This window comes from Lepidochelys kempii, chromosome 23 (assembly GCF_965140265.1).
Source record: "Lepidochelys kempii isolate rLepKem1 chromosome 23, rLepKem1.hap2, whole genome shotgun sequence".
Classification (NCBI taxonomy): Eukaryota; Metazoa; Chordata; order Testudines; family Cheloniidae; genus Lepidochelys; species Lepidochelys kempii.
Genome location: NC_133278.1, coordinates 3,041,853 through 3,062,142, shown reverse-complemented (window position 1 = coordinate 3,062,142; position 20,290 = coordinate 3,041,853). Strand labels below are relative to the sequence as shown.

The 20,290-nt window shown below is 62.8% G+C and overlaps 2 protein-coding genes across 2 annotated transcripts; both read right to left on the bottom strand.

Moving 5' to 3' along the window:
- Positions 1 to 350: 350 nt before the first annotated feature.
- Positions 351 to 7,426, bottom strand: NCCRP1 (NCCRP1, F-box associated domain containing). The gene is made up of 6 exons (XM_073321470.1): positions 7,096 to 7,426; positions 5,350 to 5,418; positions 4,487 to 4,574; positions 3,563 to 3,658; positions 2,631 to 2,772; positions 351 to 2,288 (listed from the first exon to the last, which is right to left on the bottom strand). The coding sequence occupies exons 1-6, from the start codon at positions 7,289 to 7,291 to the stop codon at positions 2,148 to 2,150; spliced, it is 732 nt and encodes a 243-aa protein (XP_073177571.1). The 5' UTR covers positions 7,292 to 7,426; the 3' UTR covers positions 351 to 2,147.
- Positions 7,427 to 8,998: 1,572 nt separating this feature from the next.
- LOC140902045 (sushi domain-containing protein 6-like) lies at positions 8,999 to 17,426 on the bottom strand. Its single transcript, XM_073321665.1, has 5 exons — positions 17,227 to 17,426; positions 15,340 to 15,472; positions 13,738 to 13,950; positions 11,770 to 11,917; positions 8,999 to 10,960 (listed from the first exon to the last, which is right to left on the bottom strand). The coding sequence occupies exons 2-5, from the start codon at positions 15,446 to 15,448 to the stop codon at positions 10,636 to 10,638; spliced, it is 795 nt and encodes a 264-aa protein (XP_073177766.1). The 5' UTR covers positions 15,449 to 15,472; positions 17,227 to 17,426; the 3' UTR covers positions 8,999 to 10,635.
- Between the last annotated feature and the right edge of the window lie 2,864 nt (positions 17,427 to 20,290).

Here is a 20,290-nt window from a genome sequence, read left to right as displayed (position 1 = left end):
CGCACCCGGCTAGATTTCATGAATCCCAGAAGCATTCACGGATCACACAGAGAAAGGCACTAGCCAGATCCCCCCAGCTCCCAGCTCTGTATGTTAGGAATATACGGTCTGGCCCTGCTCAAGACCCTTTCTTGAGCAAGGCGAGTTTATTCATTGGTTCACCACGTTGTCACTGGGAAAGGGACGGTAAACCTGGGCAGATTTACCAAGCACTCCAGTCAAAACTCACCGGTAAGGAGCAACAGTAAATTGATTACAAAAAGACAGATTTAAGTCAGGGGTTCTCAAACTGGGGGCCGGGACCCCTCAGGGGGTCGCGAGGTGTCAACCTCCACCCCAAACCCCACTTTGCCTCCAGCATTTATAACGGTGTTAAATATATAAAAAAAGTGGTTTTAATTTATAAGGGGTGGGGTCACACTCAGAGACTTGCTCTGGGAAAGGGGTCACCAGGACAAAAGTTTAAGGGCCACTGATTTAAGCGATTACAAGTGATAGGAAAGTCGGCGTTAGTTACCAGCGAAAACAAAAGCAGCGCACAATCTCAATCCTAAACCCGTAAGGCACTTGGCAGGGTTTCGATCAAGCAGGTTTCTCACCCCGTTGCATGTTACGGTTCATAAGGCACAGGTTTCACCCTTGAGACCTGGGCCAGTCCCCCCCCGGGTTGGAGTCTTCAGTCTTCCAAGCGTCCTTGTTGCTTGCAGCGTGGGGGGGGGGAGAAAAGTGAAGCCGGGGACCCTCCCGTGTTCTGTTTTATACCCTAAATCCATGCGCGTGGAGAATACAAGTCGAGACATGTCTGGGGGGCGCTGCCGAATTTCCAGGCAAGGTTGAGCAATTCCCCTGGGGTGGCCTTATGCAGGTGAGTTAGTGAATTGGAACTCCCTTGCTGGGCAATGGCTGTTCGACACCCACCCGGGCATTGGTTACTTCCCTTGTTCGTGCCTCTGGGGATTTAATATCTGGGCGATTCCCCAACTCACAGCATATTTTAGTGACACCCGGCCAACGCACGCTCATACCATCATAAGCACCAGGGATGTACAGATTTAGAGAGAACAGTGGCTTTCAGCAGATCGTAACCTTTCCCACGATACCTCGCAAGGCATGCTTTAGATGAAATGTCACAATTATCTAAAATGATGGATATGGGGTTTATAGGGCTCTCCCCCCAGGTCCAGAGTGTAGCTTATTTCACCTAGGGAACTGGGACAAGCTCTATCTGCCATGGCAGGCTTCTGCTGGTATCAGAAATGGAGCTTTGGTCTCCCAAACCACTGGACACCTGGGGTAGGGGCTGTTTATACAGGGATCCTTCACCAGCTGCTCAAATGCAGCCGTCTCTGGGGTGGAGCGCAGCGGCTGTTTATACAGGGAACCCTCGCTCAACGCTAGGTTGCAGCCACCTCTGGGGTGGGGGTAGCACTCAATAAAGGCTTGCTGTGGTGTACCACAGGGGAAGGGGGAACTGGGGCTGAGGCCAAGAAGACAGGCTGTAGGCTCGCAGGAAGCACCAGAAATTCTTTAATGCCACTGCTCAGGTCCCATCTTGACTGCAGCCTCCCAGCTCCCCTGCAAGTATCACCCCATCAGGCAACTGGGGCACAGACCTGATGTGCCTTGACTCAGTGTCACACACTGAGCCAGAATCAGAAGTGCAAACCAGGAGGGCTAACCACTACACCCCACTCCCCTCCCAGAGCTGGGAATAGAACCCAGGAGTCCTGTCTCCCAGGCTGCCCCACCCCCACTCTAACCACTATGCCTCCCCTCCCAGAACAGGGAATAGCACCAAGGAGTCCTGACACCCATCCCACACCCCTGCTCTAACCCACTAGACCCCCACTCCTCTCCCAGAGCTGGGCATAGACCCAGAAGTCCTGGCTCCCAGATCCCCTGCTCTAACCACTAGACCCCGCTCCCCTCAGGAACTTTTATTAATCCCTTTCCTTTGGAGCCATCCCAGCAGCGAGGCTGACCTGACGGGCCCCACGCAGCCCCAGCTTTGCCCCCAGGGCACAGAGAGGGGGCAGGGCTCTTGGCTCCCAGTGAATCCAGTGCCGATCTTTGTCTGGGTGCTGTCATCAGCCCTCTGGGGGAACAGAAACTGAACCGCGCCCGCCCCCGGCCCGTCCGTCCGTCCGTCAGTCCCGCAGCTGCACGGAGACGCTGCTGTCCGTCGCTCTGGTGCGGCAGAGCCCACCTGGGGTCTCGGCGTTCAAGGTCCGGTGCTGGAAATGGACGTAGCGCACTCCCGGCCCGTAGCCGTGGAAAACGTGGGAAACCTTCGAAAGGGCGAAACCATCAGGACCTGAGCCCATGGCCCCAAGGAGACACCGAGCCCCACCTGTGGTGCCCCGTCCCTGTCCCCGTCTCCCCCTCTGGGCTCTGCCCCCACCACTGCCCTGGCAAGGCCCAAGCCCCCTGTGACCAAGTGGGAAGCAGCAGTAATATTTGCATGATGCCGATGCGTGCCTCAGTTTCCCTAAGGGGTCATGCCCAGGAGACTGGGACCTAGCCCAGACACTGTGTATCCAAGTCACCCCTTCCCCCTGCTACCCCTGAGCTGTCTCGCCCCTCTCCCCGCGCCCCCTTCCCGCGGGTGGGGAAGGGAGCGTCTCCCTTACATGGCACCAGTTCTTCTTCTCCCGGGACGCCCCGTGCTCGGGGCCCTCATGGTGGAATTCCCGCAGGGGCGTCTGCCCGTCGCCGGCCAGCAGCCGGACGTGCAGCTGGTAAACGGTCTGAGCCAGCCGGCTGTCCTCGTACCTGCACCGGAGCAGAGGGCAGTTAACAGCAGCCAAAATCTGGGGTGGTCGGGGGAGTTGGTCCCCATAACAGGGGTGGGGGGGAACGAAGGTCGGGGAGGGGGGCATAAGGGAAGCTCAAGAAATCCCATTTCTCTCTGGCAACTAGTAACCACACGAAGCCACAGCTGTGACCCAGCGTTTCATCAGCAGAGCTCACAGCACCTCCCAGAGGGGGGCAGGATCATGATCCTCATTTTACAGGCGAAGCCTAGGCTAGAGTGGGGGAGAGGGAGGCAGGACTCCTGGGTTCTGTCCCCAGTTCTGGCTCGGGGAGGGGGTCCAGCAGTTAGTGTTGGGGGCGGGAGTCAGGACTCCTGGGTTCTCCCCCCAGCTCTGGGAGGGAAGCAGAGTCTGGCGGTTACAGCAGAGAGGATGGGGAGCCAGGACTCCCAAATGATCACGGGCGGGGAAACTGAGGCACAAGAGACGGGGCGGTCGCCCAGGAGGTAGAGCCAGGAATGGAACCCAGGTGTCCTGATTCTCAGCTTAGTGCCACCCCCACTGCCCTACTGTCCTTCCTGCCCATAGCCTGGACATGGCTCTGCGCAGGGCGTGGGAAAGGACACTGAGCCCCCTTCGGCCCAACCAAGGCACTGCACCGCGGTGCCCCATGCCCTGGCCAGCGCCCCCAGGGGATCCAAGGCAGGGCTCATATCTGGCCCTGGGGAGCTGGACCACGGACCGGGGGAGGGGAGCCGTGGCAGCAACTGGGACCCGCCCCCCCGGGGCATTCAAAGGAGAGCCAGTACCAGTCCATGACAGTGATGTTCGGCTGGTAGGAGTCCAGGAGCTCTTCCCACAGCCCCTCCGCCAGCAGGTCGACCTGCTGCTGTTTCACGCACCAGCTGCAAGGAGGGGGAGGGGAAAGGATCAGGGAGGAGCGGGGCAGCCAGGAACCGCAGGGGAGGGGCGTACAGGGCAGGGGGCATCTTTCTGTTCTGTGTCCGTACAGCGCCTGGCACAATGGGGGCCTGGGCCATGACTGAGGTGCTGAGGGTCTATCATAATACACCTAATAGCAATGACAACGTACAGCGCCCGGCGCAATGGAGGGCCTGAGGCGCTGAGGTGCTACCGTAATACACCTATTAGCAATGACAATGTACAGTGCCTGGCGCAGTGGGGGCCTGGGCCACGACTGGGGCACTGAGGTGCTACCGTAATGCACCTAATAGCAATGACAACGTGCAGCGCCTGGCGCAGTGGGAGTCTGGTCTATAACTGGCACACCTGGGTGCCACGGTAAGCCAGCTAATAAATAATACTCATAATTCTTCACAGAGGCTGCTGGACTCAGACCCGCCCCCTGGTTCCCTCCTGTCGCCTCAAGCGTCGGCCAGTGTTGCCACATGGGGGCGATCTACACCCTGGCCTAACCTAGGCTGGGTGGTGCTGCAGGCTAGGTGTGTAAAGTCCAGCCGCTCTAGAATGAGGCCTGCCTCCCGCTCCCCGTCTTCCCACCCCCCCCCCCAGGGGGGGCTGCACTAGCTGGCCGGACGCATGCCCAGCTCCCTCTCTTCGGATCCAGCCCAGGGAGGCACGAGCCCAACGCGCCCGGATCTCCTGCTTGAGCTGCGCGGGCCCAGGGGGCGACAGGAGGGCCATAAACCACGTCTATGGCCCAGCCACGAGTAGCCGCCAGATCCCCAGGCTGGCCCAGGACAGATGCTCACCTGAAGCACGGAGCCTCAGAGCCGGGCTTCTTGCCAGCCTCCTGGGGAGGCAGCTTCTCGGTGCTAATGGCCCAGCCGCTGAAATTACCTTGGAAGGGTTACAAGGAGGGTTAAAAGCAGCAGAAAAAAGCCGCCCTGACAGCAATCGGGTCTGCAGAGCCAGGGGCGGCTTCTACCAGGAGCCAGGGGCACAAGAGATGCAGCTGGCACTAGGGAGCACCAGCGGCTTATATAGGGAGCCCCCCATTCAGAGCTGCAATGCAGCTGACTCTGGGGTGGGACACGGCAGCGGTTTATACAGAGAGCCCTCTTCAGAGCTGCAATGCAGCTGACTCTGGGGTGGGACACGGCAGCGGTTTATACAGAGAGCCCTCTTCAGAGCTGCAATGCAGCTGACTCTGGGGTGGGACAGGGCCGCGGTTTATACAGAGAGCCCTCTTCAGAGCTGCAATGCAGCTGACTCTGGGGTGGGACACGGCAGCGGTTTATACAGGGATGCAGCTGATGCTGGGGCGGGACATGGGAGCAGTTCATACAGGGAGCCCGCATTCAGCGCTGCAATGCAGCTGACTCTGGGGTGGGTCATGGCAGTGGCTTATACAGGGATACAGCTGCCCCTCGGGGAAATCAAAGGGCACCCAGTTTAGCCCTGTGGGGGAGGCCGTGAAGCAGGGGTGAAGTACGCAGAGGCAGGCTTTCCTGCCTGATGCTGCCCCCTCCTGGGACACACAAGGCAGCTCCCAGCAGGGCCAAGCCCAATCCCCACGCTGCACAGCGCCCCATAGGAGGACGACAGATGGGGAGGGGGCTATTTGTTTCCTTGCCAACCAGCCCCGCCCCAGGCTCCCCTTCCCTGCACTTACCCAAGGACTCCAGTGACACCCGGGGGCTGTTGGGTGGCAGGTGGGGAGCTGGCTCCGAAATGTTCACACCTGATGGGGGGAGGGGGAAATGAAACACACAACAGTGTCACCCCTCCAGCCTAAGCACGACACCCCCCAGCCCTCCACAATCCTACCCAGCAGCCCCACCCCCATCCCCACTCTCCCTCTGCCCTTCCTCTGGCTGCTTTACAGGGAGGCAGCATGGCTCAGTGGTTAGCATCGCAGTCAGGACGCCTGGGCTGTATCACAGAGCGGGGGCTAGTGGGGAGGGGCTGGGAGCCCAGACTCCTGGGTTCTCTGCGTGGCTTTGGCCAAGCCACTTCCCTGCTCGGTGCCTCAGTTTAGGGTAGCCGGCGGGTGGTGGTTCTAGAAGACGCCATGGGGCAGAAATATTTGTAAGCATGTGTGGGGCCGGGAGGGGCGAGGGGCAGGGGGCGGGGGGGATGCTGATTCATCAAGCTAATGGCGCAGTCCCAGAGCAGCTGCCCTGATGGCACCTGGGGCAATCCCGGGCAGCAGGCTGAGACTGGCCTCGGAGCTAAATCCTTTCCTCCGGAGAGACGAGCCGGGACAGGCCCCTGAGCCTCCTTCCCCGCAGCCAAACTGGTTCAGCAGAGACCTCCCCGGAGACGGGGCGGCCTTCGGCCCACACGAATGAGGAGAGATGTTAACACCCGCCTGAGGGATCCCACAGCACGTCCCAAACGGGGAACCACATCACCTGAGATGCGGCTGCCTCTAGGGTGGGGCAAGGCGGCTGTTTATACAGGGAACCCTCAACTAGAAGTGAGATGCGACTTTCTCTGGGGTGGGACGTGGGGGGGCTTTTTATTCAAAATCCCTCCCTCTGCCCTGACAACCAGCTGCCCCTGGGGTGGGAGGTGGCAGCTGTTGACACAGGGACCCCTCACCCAGCACTGGGATGCAGCTGCCTCTGGAGGAGGGTGCAACAAGCAGTTCATCAGCTGCCCAGGACCACCACACGATGCAACCACCTCTGGGGAGGAGCACAGCAGCTGTTTACAGAGATCCCTCCCCAGTGCTGAGATGCAGCCACCTCTGGGGAGGGGCAGCTGCTGACACAGGACTCCTCTGATTAACCCTTCCTGCGCTGCCTGGTCCCGGAGCGGCCCTGGGGGAAGTGCCGGCATTTGGGCAAGTTACTGGAGCGAGCGAGGCAGGTGCTTAGCGTATGGGCGGGGTAGGGGGGGTGCAGCTAGTCAGGCTCCCCCGGGCGCATTCCAGCCCACCCACGCTTGGCTCCAGCCCAGCAGCCTGCTGGGCCCTGGGAGGGGAGGGGCAGGGCAGGGATCTGCAGGGGGGGGGGGGGGGGGGGCTGAGGAACTTGTCAAAATAGCTCCTTGGGAGGGGAACTTTGCCTACCTCCGAGAGCCCCGCGCGGACCCTCCGCTCACCAGGCACGCCCCAGGGTTTATTAAGCAGGGTGCCCCCTACCCCACGCCCTCACCCCCTTCCCCTACCCACGGCCCAGCCTGGCCGGCGAGAGTGGGAGCTTTGCAGGGCAGGGATGGTGTGCAGCGCCTGGCACGATGGGACCCCGGCCTTTACTGCTGTACTTATCAACACCCCCCGCCACACACACACAGTTCTCCCCCATCCCCCCAAGCCAGGGCTGACTCGGCCCAGGAGCAAGGCCCTGCCCGAGGGATAGGGGCGGTAGCGGGGGCAGCTGGCATGGGTCGTTCGCGGCAGGACAGACGTTACCTTCGGGGTTGGGATTCTGCAGCAGGTTCCTCTCGAAGGGCTTGCGTTCGCACAGGGCTTTCCAGTCGGGGTCCCTGGGCAGGGGGACCCCCCTGCGGCCCAGCTCCCAGGCCCCTTCGACCTCCTGCTGCCAGCTCCGCGGCTGGGCCCCGGGGGAGAGGGGCAAGGTCTGGGCCTGCAGCTGCTGGGACGCCATGCCAAGGAGGTTGCAGGCACTCGGGGCTGGCGGAGTGAGACTGGGATTCCTGCCCGGGCCGCCCCACCCCACCCTGCCCAGGGTGGGACGCGGCTGGGGTAGGGGAGGAGGGACAGGAAGGGTGGTGGGGCAACCTCGGGGTGGGGGATCCAGCCGCGGTGAGGGTGGGGAGGTGATGACACGGGCTGCGGACAGGCGGGACACGTACACACACGTTATGCAAGCCCCAGAGGCGCAGCCCCAAGGGGAGCGCGGCTCTGCAGCGCCGGAGGGTCCCCGCTCTGCCGGGGCCCCTCACTCCTGACCCACAGCCCCCTGCTAGCCCAGCCCCGGGCTCCCCAACTCTGCCTCCCCCAACACACACCCCTTCCCAGAGCTGGGACAGGAACCCAGGAGTCCTAGCCACCCCCTCCCCCATCCTCTAAGCCACTCCTGCCCAGAGCTAGGAAGAGAAGAGAAGGGGCACGGGGGGGGGGGAAGAGCGGGGGTGCTGATGGGACCTGAGCCAACCCCAGCTCCGTGGGGGCAGGGGCCTGCACCCTCCACCAGGAAGTGGTTTGAAACAAACCCGCTCAGGGATCAGAACCTGTTGGCCCAGCCCCAGCAGAACAAAAGGAAGCCAGGCGCCCGGGCCGGCGCCTCCCACGGTCTCTTCCTTGACACCCCAGATTCCTGGCGCCAGCTGGGCCCTTGCGGCCGCTCCCTCCCACTCAGGCAAAGGGCCAGCGGGAGGCAACAGCAGCCTTGGTTGTAGCAGCTTCCAGCCCTTTCGCCAAGCGCGCGATGCCCAGAGATGCGGCCAAGGCTGGGGCAGAACGTCACAGCTAACAGCAACGCCTCACCTAGCTGAGGGCCGGCCCGACCGCTTGAGCCTGACCGCTAAGGGATTTATTGCAACTGGCATAGGCACAAGGGTCGGGGACTGGAATCACCCAGCAGCCCCTCAGGGGGCCGCAGCACCCGTGTGCGGGTCCCGGCTTTGGGTCCCCCGCTGGGCCCTTGTGGCAGCCACATACAGCAGGGCAGAGAGGGGGCCAGGCCCCGCCTGACTGAGCAGCCCCAGGATCGACTTAACCCGCCCCCCGGTCTTCATAGCCAGGGGCTCGTGTGGTCAGCAGCCCTTCCAAGGGGATGTCCCACCAGGCGAGGGGATGAGCAGGGACCTGGGACCAGCTGGGATGAAATCAAAGGGCTAAAGGGAGCTGATGCTGAGTGCGGGGGACTCGCCCCTCCCCGCCCCCCAGCAGGAGGAAGGCCTGAGGGCCCTGTCCCTCCACAAAATGGGGGCACGTGGGCCTGGGGAATCAAGCTGGGAGCCCCCTTGCAGCCCAGCAGGGGGGCCGGAGCCAGCAGGGACTCGGCCAGCCCGGATTTAAGGGATGCATCCCCCCCCTACCCCCGGCTGTGACTGGCATGGGGGGGGGTGGCAGAGAGGGGACACCCTGCCTTTCTGAGCCTCCGGCACCTACAACTAGGCAGGAGGCTAAGTCAAGGCCCCCCACACACACACACCCCTCCCCCCAAATTTCAAGCACCTGCCTCCCCCAGCCAAAGCCAACGGGGGCTCTCAACAGCCTTTTGGAGGAGTGTAGGGGGACAAGCTGGGGGGGAGGGTTCAGAAGGACAAATCGGGGCTCATACCCCCCCTCCCACCAGTTCTAACAGTCAGCCCCTCCCCCTGCACAAAACCAGACATGGGAGACAAGGGGCGAGCGGGGTGAGTGTTTTAATTAGCACCTCGGCTCCCTCACAGCCCCCAGGACCACAACCCCGGCCCCAGCATCATAAATTGGGGGGGGGGAGAAAGTTTGAGAAATACCCCCCCCCCCATATATAAATACATCAAAGAAAAACAAACCCCACATCATTAAATACAAACCGAGAATGATTAACCTTGTGCAAAAACAGCCCCGGGGCGGGCGGGGTGCGTGAGTGTGAGCATGAGTGTGAGCGTGAGCCAGCCCACGCACCTAACCCGGCTTCCACAGGGGCTACCTGCCCCCTGGGCCACTTCCAGCCGCAGGGGCTCAACTGAGCATCTCCGGTGCTGCCCCCTTGTCACATTCGACGAGGGGGCCGGGGGGCTCAGGGGGGGCAGGAAGCCAGGCCCCCGCAACGAGGAATAGCCCAACATCGGCCCCTGCCCAGCACCCACCCGCAGACCCAGCGGTTGCGGTGTGGGATGGGCCCGGGCGCAGCCGGGATCCAAGCCTGCAGCCGCTTCCCCCTGCTCCCCGGGCCAGGGGTGCCCCCTCATCCCCACTGTAGCTAAGCCGGTGGGGGCGGGTAGGGCAGGGGCAGGGAAGGAGACAAGAGCCGCCAGCCCAGGGGAGCGGCAGGGACTGCAGCTCTGGAAACCAGACCCGCAGCACCCCCTGCTGGGATGCGGGTGCCACTGCCCGCCAGCTCCAGAGCCACAGAGCAGCGCCCCCGGCCTGGGTAGGGAGGGGGATGGGGTGGGCATCAGTGTGGTCTAGGGATAAAGCAGCCTGGGTCGTTTTCACACACACACAGAGTGCATGGAGCTGGACAGACGGACACTGGGGGGGGGGGGGGAGAAGAGGCAGGGCGCACCCCCTCTAGTAAGGACATGGACACAGACACACACAGGGCAGGGCTCATTCCTTCCAGCAGGGGGCAGCAGGGACACATGGACGGTGGCATGGGGGGGTGGGAAGCGTAGGAAGAGTCAGGAAAGCTGGGGGGGAGCAGGGTCTTTTGGGGGGGGGGGAGGTTGCTGACCCCAGAGGAGGCCCCCAGGGTCCAGGCAGCACCAAGAATGAAACAAGCCCAGGGGATGTTTGCCAGAGTGTTAGGAAGTGGGGGGGTGGGGAGTCTGCCTCCCCCACCCCCCCATCCTCACAGCTGGAGGGAGGGAGGAGCCTGAGTTAACCCTTCACAGCTCTGCCGGGAACGGACACCCCAGTGGGAGAAGTGTGTCCGGGGCGGGGGCGGGGACCGGGACCGGGGGGCAGGGAAAAGTGGGGTCCCATGGGGTGGAAGTGCAGAGGTCAGAAGAACACGCTGAGCCGGTGCCTACCAGCTTGTGGGCAAAGGTCGGCCCCTCAGGGCTGCCCCACAGACAGTTTGGGGGGGGGGGGGTTCAGAAGGCCGGTCCCTCAGCCCCAGGGGCCCCCATCCAGGCAGAAGGCTGCACACACCCCTCCGAGGGGGGCTGCTTCGGTCCCATCAGTTTCACAAGGTGCTGAGTTAATGGGCACGGGGGGGGGGGTCTCTTCTTCCCCCCCCCAGCAAGTTAAAAGATGGAGCAGGCTGCGTTTGCTTCAAATGAGGAGTCTCTGCTGTAGTGTCGGGGCCCGGCCAGGGGACCCCCGGCACCCCGGCTACCTGCACGGGTCCTTTGCAGCCCCAGGGAACAGGAACCGGGCAGGGGGCACCGTGGGCCGCGCCAGACTGGAGCCGCCCGCAGCTGCTGCTTGGCTCTCCTGGTAGGAAGGCGGTGGGGTGGTGGCCTCTGGACTACAACAGGGCTCGGCTGCTTCCGATGGGGGGGCCAGGCCCCTGGAGAGGACGAGGGGCGTCGGCGTGGTGGAGGTGGGTGGCACGGGGCCCCCCTGGGAGCCATAGACGGCCTCCTCGTAGGACGGGAGTGGCACCGGGCAGCTGTCGACGATGCTCACCTCGGACTCCTCCATGGGCTCGTACCACCTGCATGGGGACGGGGAGACCTCGTCCAGTTCACACCTGCGCCCCGGGGCCCCAGCCCCTCCCTGCTGGAGCCCCACCACAACGGGGGTAGGACCGCCATGGCAACAGGGAATAGCGGAGGTGGAGTGCAAGGAGTCTAGTGGTTAGCGCAGGGAGCTGGGAACCAGGACACTCTCCCCGACTCTGGGAGGAGAGTGGGGGCTAGTGGTTAGAGCAGAGGGGGCTGGGAGCCACGACTCCTGGGTTCTCTCCCCGACTCTGGGAGGAGAGTGGGGGCTAGTGGTTGGAGCAGAGGGGGCTGGGAGCCACGACTCCTGGGTTCTCTCCCCGACTCTGGGAGGAGAGTGGGGGCTAGTGGTTGGAGCAGAGGGGGCTGGGAGCCACGACTCCTGGGTTCTCTCCCCGACTCTGGGAGGAGAGTGGGGGCTAGTGGTTAGAGCAGGGGATTGGGAACCCTGGTCCTGACACTGTGCAAGTCACTTCCCTTCTTGGTGGGCGTCAGTTTCCCCAGCCCCCTCCGCGCAGCCCCTTCCCCTGCAGCATGGGGCCCCCTAGTCCCACCTCGGGGTCAGCACTGACTGAACGGGCAAAGACAAGACGAGGCCAGAGGGTGAGTCAGACCCAGGCATCCCAGGGACTGGGCAGGAAGGGGAGAGACAGAGGGTGGGGGCTGGACCCCCCCCGGGAGCATCAACCAGTGGGAGAAGGGAGCAGAGGTTTGGGCCTCCTCCCCCCACGCCCTCCTCCCCCCCCCCAGCATCAACGGCCAGGGCAGACCCCCCCCCCTCCAGAAAGGCGGCAGAGCTCACCTCCAGCACCAGTTGCTGCAGGGTTTCGGCCCCACCAGGACGCACACCATGGCCACCAGCAGCAGGGCGGACACCGTCACCGAGGCCGCAGCCACCATGGGGATGGAGGAGACACCGAAGATGGAGCCGGAGCGAGGCACCGGGGATCCTGGGGGCCGGGGGGGAGAGAAGGTCAGCGGGTCACACACGGCAGGAGGCTATTTCATAGTTTCCTGCAGCGCAAGGCGGTCAGATCTCAGGTCCCAGCCCCGCCAAACTCGAGCCTGGACCCCAAGGGGATGCATTAAACAACAACAAGAGGCCAGAAGCACTTGAAACCCAGGTGGGGCACAAAGGCCTCTATAAAGGGAAAGTCCACGGCACCTGGCAACACCAAGATCTGGGGGACCTTCATTGCACTGGGGGCTGCCCAGACTCCAGCTGGGTCTCCCCCACTTGTGCCAGGCACTGCCCAGACCCAGAGTGAGACGCTGCCCCCCTCCCCGGCCCGTCTCACACAGCTCAGTCTAAATAGACAAAGGGTGGGCGGGGAAACTGAGGCACAGGGCGAGGCAGTGACTTGTCCAAGGTCATCCAGCTGGCCAAAGGAACAGCCAGGTCTCCCACGTCTCAGCGCTCTATCCACTAGGCCATGCAGCCCCCCTTTAGTCAATAGGTTACAGTTGTCTGGAGCAGGGACAGCACCGTAGGCTGGGGACTAACCAGGCTGTTCTCATGTTACTGACTGCGGCTGGGTTTTACCCACCTTGTCCCAACCGCTGCTGGGCATAAGGGAGCAAAGGCTCCCCCCACCCCCCAATTCCTGTGAGTGACAGCGTACCTCCTGGAATGGAGATGGGGATGCCAGCGAGGGCAGGGAGCGAGGGAACAGCTCAGGGGCAGAGGGCTGGGGGTCTCCTCTGTGCATCCACCATCCCCCCCTCTCCCCCGGGCAGGCATCACACAGGCTGTGTCCCACCCCCAATCACGGAGCAGGAGGAAGTTTCCACCAGCAGCTTCACACCCCCCCCCCCCCCCGGAAGAGGAACGTAAGGGAGAGGAAATGCAGCCTGACCTCAGGGAGACGCCCACGCACCGTGGGTTGCAGAGGCAAGGTGCCTGGGAGCGACCGCTGGCGAGTGCCTGGGGGGGTCCGTTTACCCAGCCCCCCCCGGCAGCGAGTCTCAGAGCCCCGCTCCGACGCAGCCTGGCACGCCGGTGCTAAATGCAGCCTTGTGGCTGCCACGGCTCGGGATCCGAAGCCTAGGGAGGTGGTGGGCCTGGGAGCCAGAGCTCCAGCCAGAGCCTGAGCGCATCCACAGCTCTGGTTAGCACCCGTCAGCACAGGGTCAGAGACTCGCCGTGCAGACGACGTCTGTGGGGCAGAGGAGCCCGGGGCGACTCGCTCTGAGGCCCAGATTTTTCATGGGAGTTGGGCATCGAAGGACCTTGGTAAACCTGGAACTCCATTCCCCAGCTGCAGAATGGGGCGAATGCCTGGATTTTAGGCTTTATCGGGTGTTCTTTTCGTTGGGTGTCTGTACAGCACCTGGCACAGTGGGGACCTGGGCCGTGACAGGGAGTCCTAGATGCTACTGTAAGACACCTAATAGCAATTAAAATGAACAGCGCCTGGCACAACGTGGTCTACGACCGGGGCACCCACACACTGCCATAATACACCTAACAGCAACAAAAAAGTACAGCGCCTTGCGCAACGGGGACCCGGGCTGTGGGTGGCAGCTCCTGGGGCGACTGCAATATACGACGAGGATACAGAGGAGGAAGTGGCAGAGAGGTCGCATTTACCCCAGCGCCCGGGCCAGCACGAGCATGGCCCCATGTCTGCCTACACCAGCAGCTGCCGCCGGGCGGCGCAAACAGGCCCTGCAAGCTGCGGCGGGGGCCCAAGAGGTACCACGTCTCTGGCAGAGGCCCTTGCCCATCGTAGCAGGAGGAGAGGATCAGCCGGGCTGGGCGCGCACTGACCTGTCAAGGGGTTGCAGACGACCGGCTTCAGCACGCTCCACTGGCCACCCTTGCAGACAGAGACCCCAGGGTGGCCGGCCAGGACGTAGCCGTCTTCGCAGAAATGCTGCACCATGGAGCCAGCCTTAAACCCGCCGCTGCCCAGAGACAGCGTGCAGGCCAAGGACACACACCTGTAGGTAGTGTGATCAGAGGGGTCCGGGAACTGGCAATCTGGAAGGGAGGAACAGGCACATTGAGGGTTAAAATGGGGGAAGGGGGGGTCCAGGATCTCCTCGGTGAGGTAAGAAGGCAGTGAAGCATGATGGGGGCTAGTGGTTAGAGCAGTGGGTTGCCAGAGGCCAGAACTCCTGGGTTCAATGCCCAGCTCTAGGCAGGGAGTGAGGTCCAGTGGGTTAGAGCAAGGGGATGGGGCATCTCTCCCCGGTGGAGTCACTGGCGATCCGTGACCTCTGGAGGATGGGGAGATCTTGTCTCGCAGGGATGGCAAAGGGCAGGGTGCTGGTTTCTCTCTCCCTTCCCTCCGGACCCCAGCATCCTTCCAGACCCTTCTTTTTCCTCTTGCCCTTAGATCTTCTCCTCTCACCCCAAAATTTCCCCAAGGGCAGAGAGAGGTTGGATCCGGAGGAGCAGAGTCCCCCAGGCCGCTCCCTGCGGCATCTGGCTGCTCTGGGAAGGATGCCCGCCCCAGCTTCACTCCAGATTTCAGCCTGATTAGGGCTGACCTCAAAACCAGCATGGTGGGGGACTTCCTGGTTCCAGGGAAGGGATGGAGAAGTAGTGAGTCACCAACAGGGAAATGCCCGCTGCCCGCAAACCCACGGCTGAGCTGGCCGGGCTTTTACGTTCCTCATCTCGATCAAGCTCTCTCCCGAGGGCTCCCCCCAGCACCAGCCGTTGCACCTAACTTCAGCCAGCTACTGGCACCTTAGCTACCGGATTGGCGAGAGGGGCAGGAGAGGAGCCAGCAGCCAGTTCAGTGCCCACCCCACCCCCCATTCCTAGAGTTGCAGCACTGGGAGCAGGAGCTATGGGGCAGGCTGCAGAGACCATCGGGAAAAGGGTTTTTCCGCCCAGAAATTTTTGATTTCTCAGCAAAAATTCAAGCACCCAAAACAATATTTCAATTTGGAAATGCTACCGCAGCACCTCATGGGAGTTGTAGTTAATGTGACCCGTGCTCCTCTACAGGCCGGGCTGCATGATTGGACTACAACTCCCATGATCCACCAGAGCCAGGCTCTCCCATTTTTCACCACCTCCAGTCTCCAAGAATGGACGCCATGTTGCATCATGGGAAGCGAAGTCTAACTGGCCTATAGAGGCGAACAGGAGCAAGGGACACCCAGACTACAACTCCCACGAAGGGCCACAGCAGCCTGGCCAAATGCAAATATTCTGCTTTTCAGGTGTTCAGTTCTTCAGTTTAAAAAAATCCAAGTTTTCCAGGGGGAATCAGATGATTTTTTTGCCAGAAAATTGTTGAATACCCAATAGTCGCATAACCGATTTTCCGTCAAAACCATTTTGATGGTAAGGTTTCACCCAGGAGGGGAGGGAAAGGCAGCCGAGCAGGTTTGGAAGGCGAGCACCAGCCAGTACCTTTCCTCCGGAGGACAGCACCAGAGCCGCAGAGTGCCGTGAAGAACAGAGCCGTGGGGAGGTAACATGAAGGCCGGCGCAGCCTGGGACATCCCGGAGCCTTCGCCATCTCACCGGTAGCCTCTGCCCAGAACTGCAGAACCAGTTGCAATAAGCCGACACGTTACCATCCTGTAGGACTTGATAACCCATCTTACAAAGTGAGCACCACCCCGCCCCACCCCAAGCTATGGGTCAGAACCTGGAGGGAGACACCCACTAGCTTTGGAGAAATGGGTTTAGTTCAGGGGTGGGCAAACTACAGCCCAGGGGCCGTATCTGGCCCTTCAGACATATTAATCCAGCCCTTGAGCTCCTGCCAGGGAGCAGGGTCCAGGTTTTGCCCCACTCTGCATGTGCCATGGCTCCCGGAAGCAACAGCATGTCCCCCCTCCAGCTCCTACGCATAGAGGCAGCCGGGGGCTCCATATGCTGCCCCCACTCCAAGCGCTGCCCCTGAAGCTCCCATCGGCCAGCAACTGCAGCCAATGGGAGCTGCAGGGGCAGCGCCTGTGGATGGGGCAGCGCGCAGAGCCGCCTGGCCATGCCTCCACGTAGGAGCCAGAGATAGGACATGCCGCTGCTTCCAGGAGCTGCTTGAGGTAAGCGTCACCCGGAGCCTGCACCCCTGATCCCTTCAAGTGCCCCGACCCCCTGACCCAGCCCCGATCCCCCTCTCTACCCTAAGTCCCTACCCTCCTGCACCCCAGAGCCCGCACCACCAGCCGGAGCCCTCACACCCCCACCCCTTGTCCCAGCCCCAAGCCCTCTCCCGCACCCTGAACTCCTCATTTGTGGCCCCACCCCAGAGCCCGCAGCCCCACTGGAGCCCTCACCCCCTCCCGCACCTCAACCCCCAATTTCATGAGTATTCATGGTCCACCATACAATTTCCATACCCAGATGTGGCCCTCAGGCCAAAGAGTTTGCCCACCCCTGGTTTAGTTAGAGGTTCATCAAAAATGCTTTAGATAAAAGGGGCTTGATAACCGCTGGTCTCTAGCAGCTAGGGCACGATTTGGATGTGGGGGCCACTTGCCTCGCCCTACTTGCGAGCCTGTGCCCTGGTGGGAGTCACAGCTCCTTTCTCCGCACCCTGTGGGGGGCAAGGAGCACCCAGATCCCAAGCCACTCGCTCGCCAAGCATCTCCCCTTTGGCATGGCCACCCACCCAGCCTCCCGGCGCTCTGAGATGCAGGGGAATGGGGGGCAGCCACGGGCTCCACAGGTTACTGGCTTTCAAAGAGGCCTGGAGTAGGAGGGATCCCCCCCCGCCCAGGTCCCCAAAAAAGGGCTGGCCATGCCAGGAGCCACGGGAGAGGTAGCACTTAGCATCAGTACCAGAGTTAAGGGCAGGACTCAAAGGGTAAACCCCCGCACCCCCAAAGCGAGACCCCAAAGGGCTATCCCTGCCCCAGGCCAACGAGGGGGATCCAGCCAGCAACAGCTGAAGCGAGTCCCCCCACCCCACTGTCAAGGGGCACCCACACCCCACAGTATGCCCAGGGTCCCAGTCCTGGTCCCAGCCAGCCGCTCAGGGGAGAGGAGGGGAGTCAGGGGGCCTCTCTTCAAATCGGGACAGATAGATCCCTGCACCCCTGGAGAAAGGGAGACGGTAAACCCCATCCCTGCGCCCCTGGAGACCCCACCCCCCATCCCGGGGCCCCTGCACCCCTGAAGATTCTTCCCCCGCCACCTTCTGCACCCCAACCTCATCTGGGGTCCCCGTCGGCTCCCCACAGGGGGTCCCCGCGCCCCATGAGACCCCCCGCCCCCTGCCCCAGCAGGGGCTCCTGCCTGCTCCCCATAGGGGTCCCCCTGCGCCCCCGGAGAGACACCCCCCCTCACCGGGTCCTGGCGCTCCGGATCACGGCGGCCGCGTCTCCCCAGGGGCGCTCCGGAGCCGGGGTCACCCCGCAGGGCACGGGGCGCTGGGCGAGCCCCCCCCCCCAGCGGCTCCGGCTCCCAGGCCCGACAAGCAGCGGAAGCAACTTGCAAAGCGGAGCCGGAGCCGAGCAGGGGGCGGGTTTTAAAGCAGCCGGCTCCGCCCTAGGGGCCGGCTGGAAAATCTGACTAGCGGCGGGCGGGGGGGTAATTCCCAGCGCGAGTCAATTTCCTCCCCCCGGCCTGAGCCAGCCCCCTTCTCCCCTCCCCCCAGCCTGAGCCAGCCCCCTACTGCCCCCCAGCCAGTGCACTGCATCCCCCTGCACCCCAGCCCCCCTTCTCCCCTCCCAGCCAGCCCCCTACTGCCCCCAGCCAGTGCACTGCATCCCCCTGCACCCCAGCCCCCCTTCTCCCCTCCCAGCCAGCCCCCTACTGCCCCCCAGCCAGTGCACTGCATCCCCCTGCACCCCAGCCCCCCTTCTCCCCTCCCAGCCAGCCCCCTACTGCCCCCAGGCTGTGCACTGCATCCCCCTGCACCCCAGCCCCCCTTCTCCCCTCCCAGCCAGCCCCCTACTGCCCCCAGGCTGTGCACTGCATCCCCCTGCACCCCCAGCCCCCCTTCTCCCCTCCCGAGCCAGCCCCCTACTGCCCCCCAGCCAGTGCACTGCATCCCCCTGCACCCCAGCCCCCCTTCTCCCCTCCCAGCCAGCCCCCTACTGCCCCCAGGCTGTGCACTGCATCCCCCTGCACCCCAGCCCCCCTTCTCCCCTCCCGAGCCAGACCCCTACTGCCCCCCAGCCAGTGCACTGCATCCCCCTGCACCCCCAGCCCCCCTTCTCCCCTCCCGAGCCAGACCCCTACTGCCCCCCAGCCAGTGCACTGCATCCCCCTGCACCCCAGCCCCCCTTCTCCCCTCCCAGCCAGCCCCCTACTGCCCCCAGGCTGTGCACTGCATCCCCCTGCACCCCAGCCCCCCTTCTCCCCTCCCAGCCAGCCCCCTACTGCCCCCAGGCTGTGCACTGCATCCCCCTGCACCCCCAGCCCCCCTTCTCCCCTCCCGAGCCAGACCCCTACTGCCCCCCAGCCAGTGCACTGCATCCCCCTGCACCCCAGCCCCCCTTCTCCCCTCCCAGCCAGCCCCCTACTGCCCCCAGGCTGTGCACTGCATCCCCCTGCACCCCAGCCCCCCTTCTCCCCTCCCAGCCAGCCCCCTACTGCCCCCAGGCTGTGCACTGCATCCCCCTGCACCCCAGCCCCCCTTCTCCCCTCCCAGCCAGCCCCCTACTGCCCCCAGGCTGTGCACTGCACCCCCCTGCACCCCTAGCCCCCCTTCTCCCCTCCCGAGCCAGCCCCCTACTGCCCCCCAGCCAGTGCACTGCATCCCCCTGCACCCCCAGCCCCCCTTCTCCCCTCCCGAGCCAGCCCCCTACTGCCCCCCAGCCAGTGCACTGCATCCCCCTGCACCCCCAGCCCCCCTTCTCCCCTCCCGAGCCAGCCCCCTACTGCCCCCCAGCCAGTGCACTGCACCCCCCTGCACCCCCAGCCTGTGCACCGCACCCCTGCTCCCCTCCCCCCCGGCCTGAGCCAGCCCCCTACTGCCTCCCACCTATGCATTGCACTTCCCCCCTGCACCTCCAGCCTGAGCCAGACCCCTACTCCCTTCCCCCCACAGCCAGTGCACTGCACCCCCCCCCCCATCACCCCTGCCTAATCCTCACCTGCTCCGATCAGGGTCCCACGTCTCCCTTTGTTCCCCACTCACCCGCCTCCCAGCGTCACTTTCTGCCCATCCAGCCCTGAACCGTTTTGCTTTGGCATAATGAGCTCCCAGCGCCCCATTCCGTGCCCAGAATCCCCCGGGGCCCCTGCCCACCCAGACCAGACCAGCCTCTGTTACCCAGAATCCCCAGGGCCCTTGCCTATCCCCAGTGCCCCATTCTCTGTGACCTAGATCCCCTTGGGAACCCTGCCCATCCCCAGTGCCCCATTCCTTGTTACCCAGAGTCCCTGGGGCACCTGCCTGTCCCCGGTTCCCCGTTCCCGAGTCCCCTGCCAGCCGTGGGTGCCTGCAGTCCCTGGTCTGGACATGGAAGCTTGGGACGGGAGGCATTCAGAGCCGATGGCGAGGTACCTAGGACAGATGGCTGGCTGGCCCGGCGGCAAAACACTGGAGAGCTGTGTCCTGGCTCCCCCCACCCACCCGCGCCACCCCTGGGGACCTTGTGGCCCGTCTGCACCTCACCCACTTCCCGGGCATGCCAGCACAGCACCCATCCAGCAGGTGCCAGCCGCCCCGACCTGCAGAGCCGCGGAAGGCTCCCTCCCTGCTCAGCCCTTCCCATGGGGACAATAGGCCAGGAAAGGCCGCCAAGGAGCTACTTAAGGGCATCTCCCGGGTCAAGTGTTAGAACCCATCCAGGTTTGGGGTTGGTGACAATGCTGGACAGGACCTCTCCAGGTGCAGTCAGGGCTGGGGTGGGACCCACTTTGGCAAAAGAAAACCCACCACCTGGCCCGTTTTGGTAAAAGAGCTGCCTAGCTCAAACAGGGATTCATTCAGAGAAGTCCTGGGACCTGGGTTATCCAGGAGGTCAGAGCGGATGATCACAGTGGGTCTATGAACCTTTCACACAAGTTTCTTCTTTCCCACCATTTATTTATTTATTTGTCCCCCCACCCAAATGTTTTTTTGTGGAAGAAACTTTTGTTTTCCTGAAATTTTCCTTTTCCCCTCGAAATCTTTTGGGCCTTTTGGTTTTGGAAGAAAAACCCTCAGACGCTTTTGGCTTCCGGCCCTTGAAAAATGTCACGTTTCGATCAGCCAAAGCTAAAAATAAATAAAATACAAACTTGGGGGTTTTCACTGGCCAAAAAAAAACTAAAATATTTTTGGCTTCCAACTGCCCCCTCCTCCGTTTTCGGTGGCCAAAGGGGAAAAAAATTGGCAAAACCGCATCAGAAGTCTCGGAAAGTTTTTTTATGGAACCCAAACATTTTTCATTTCCTCCCAAGTTTTTCTGGGTTAAAA

Bases quoted from the DNA above. Each gene is read 5' to 3' on its own strand.
- LOC140902045 (XM_073321665.1), bottom strand. From the start codon at position 15,448: ATGGCGAAGGCTCCGGGATGTCCCAGGCTGCGCCGGCCTTCATGTTAC. The intron at 11,918-13,737 runs GTCAGTGCGCGC...CCCGGCCCCCAG, and splicing joins CGTCTGCAACCCCTTGACAG to GATCCCCGGTGCCTCGCTCC. The intron at 10,961-11,769 runs GTGAGCTCTGCC...GTCCCCATGCAG, and splicing joins TGCAGCAACTGGTGCTGGAG to GTGGTACGAGCCCATGGAGG.
- NCCRP1 (XM_073321470.1), bottom strand. From the start codon at position 7,291: ATGGCGTCCCAGCAGCTGCAGGCCCAGACCTTGCCCCTCTCCCCCGGG. The intron at 4,575-5,349 runs GTAAGTGCAGGG...AACCCTTCCAAG, and splicing joins GGTGTCACTGGAGTCCTTGG to GTAATTTCAGCGGCTGGGCC. The intron at 3,659-4,486 runs GTGAGCATCTGT...CCCTCCTTGCAG, and splicing joins TCTGAGGCTCCGTGCTTCAG to CTGGTGCGTGAAACAGCAGC.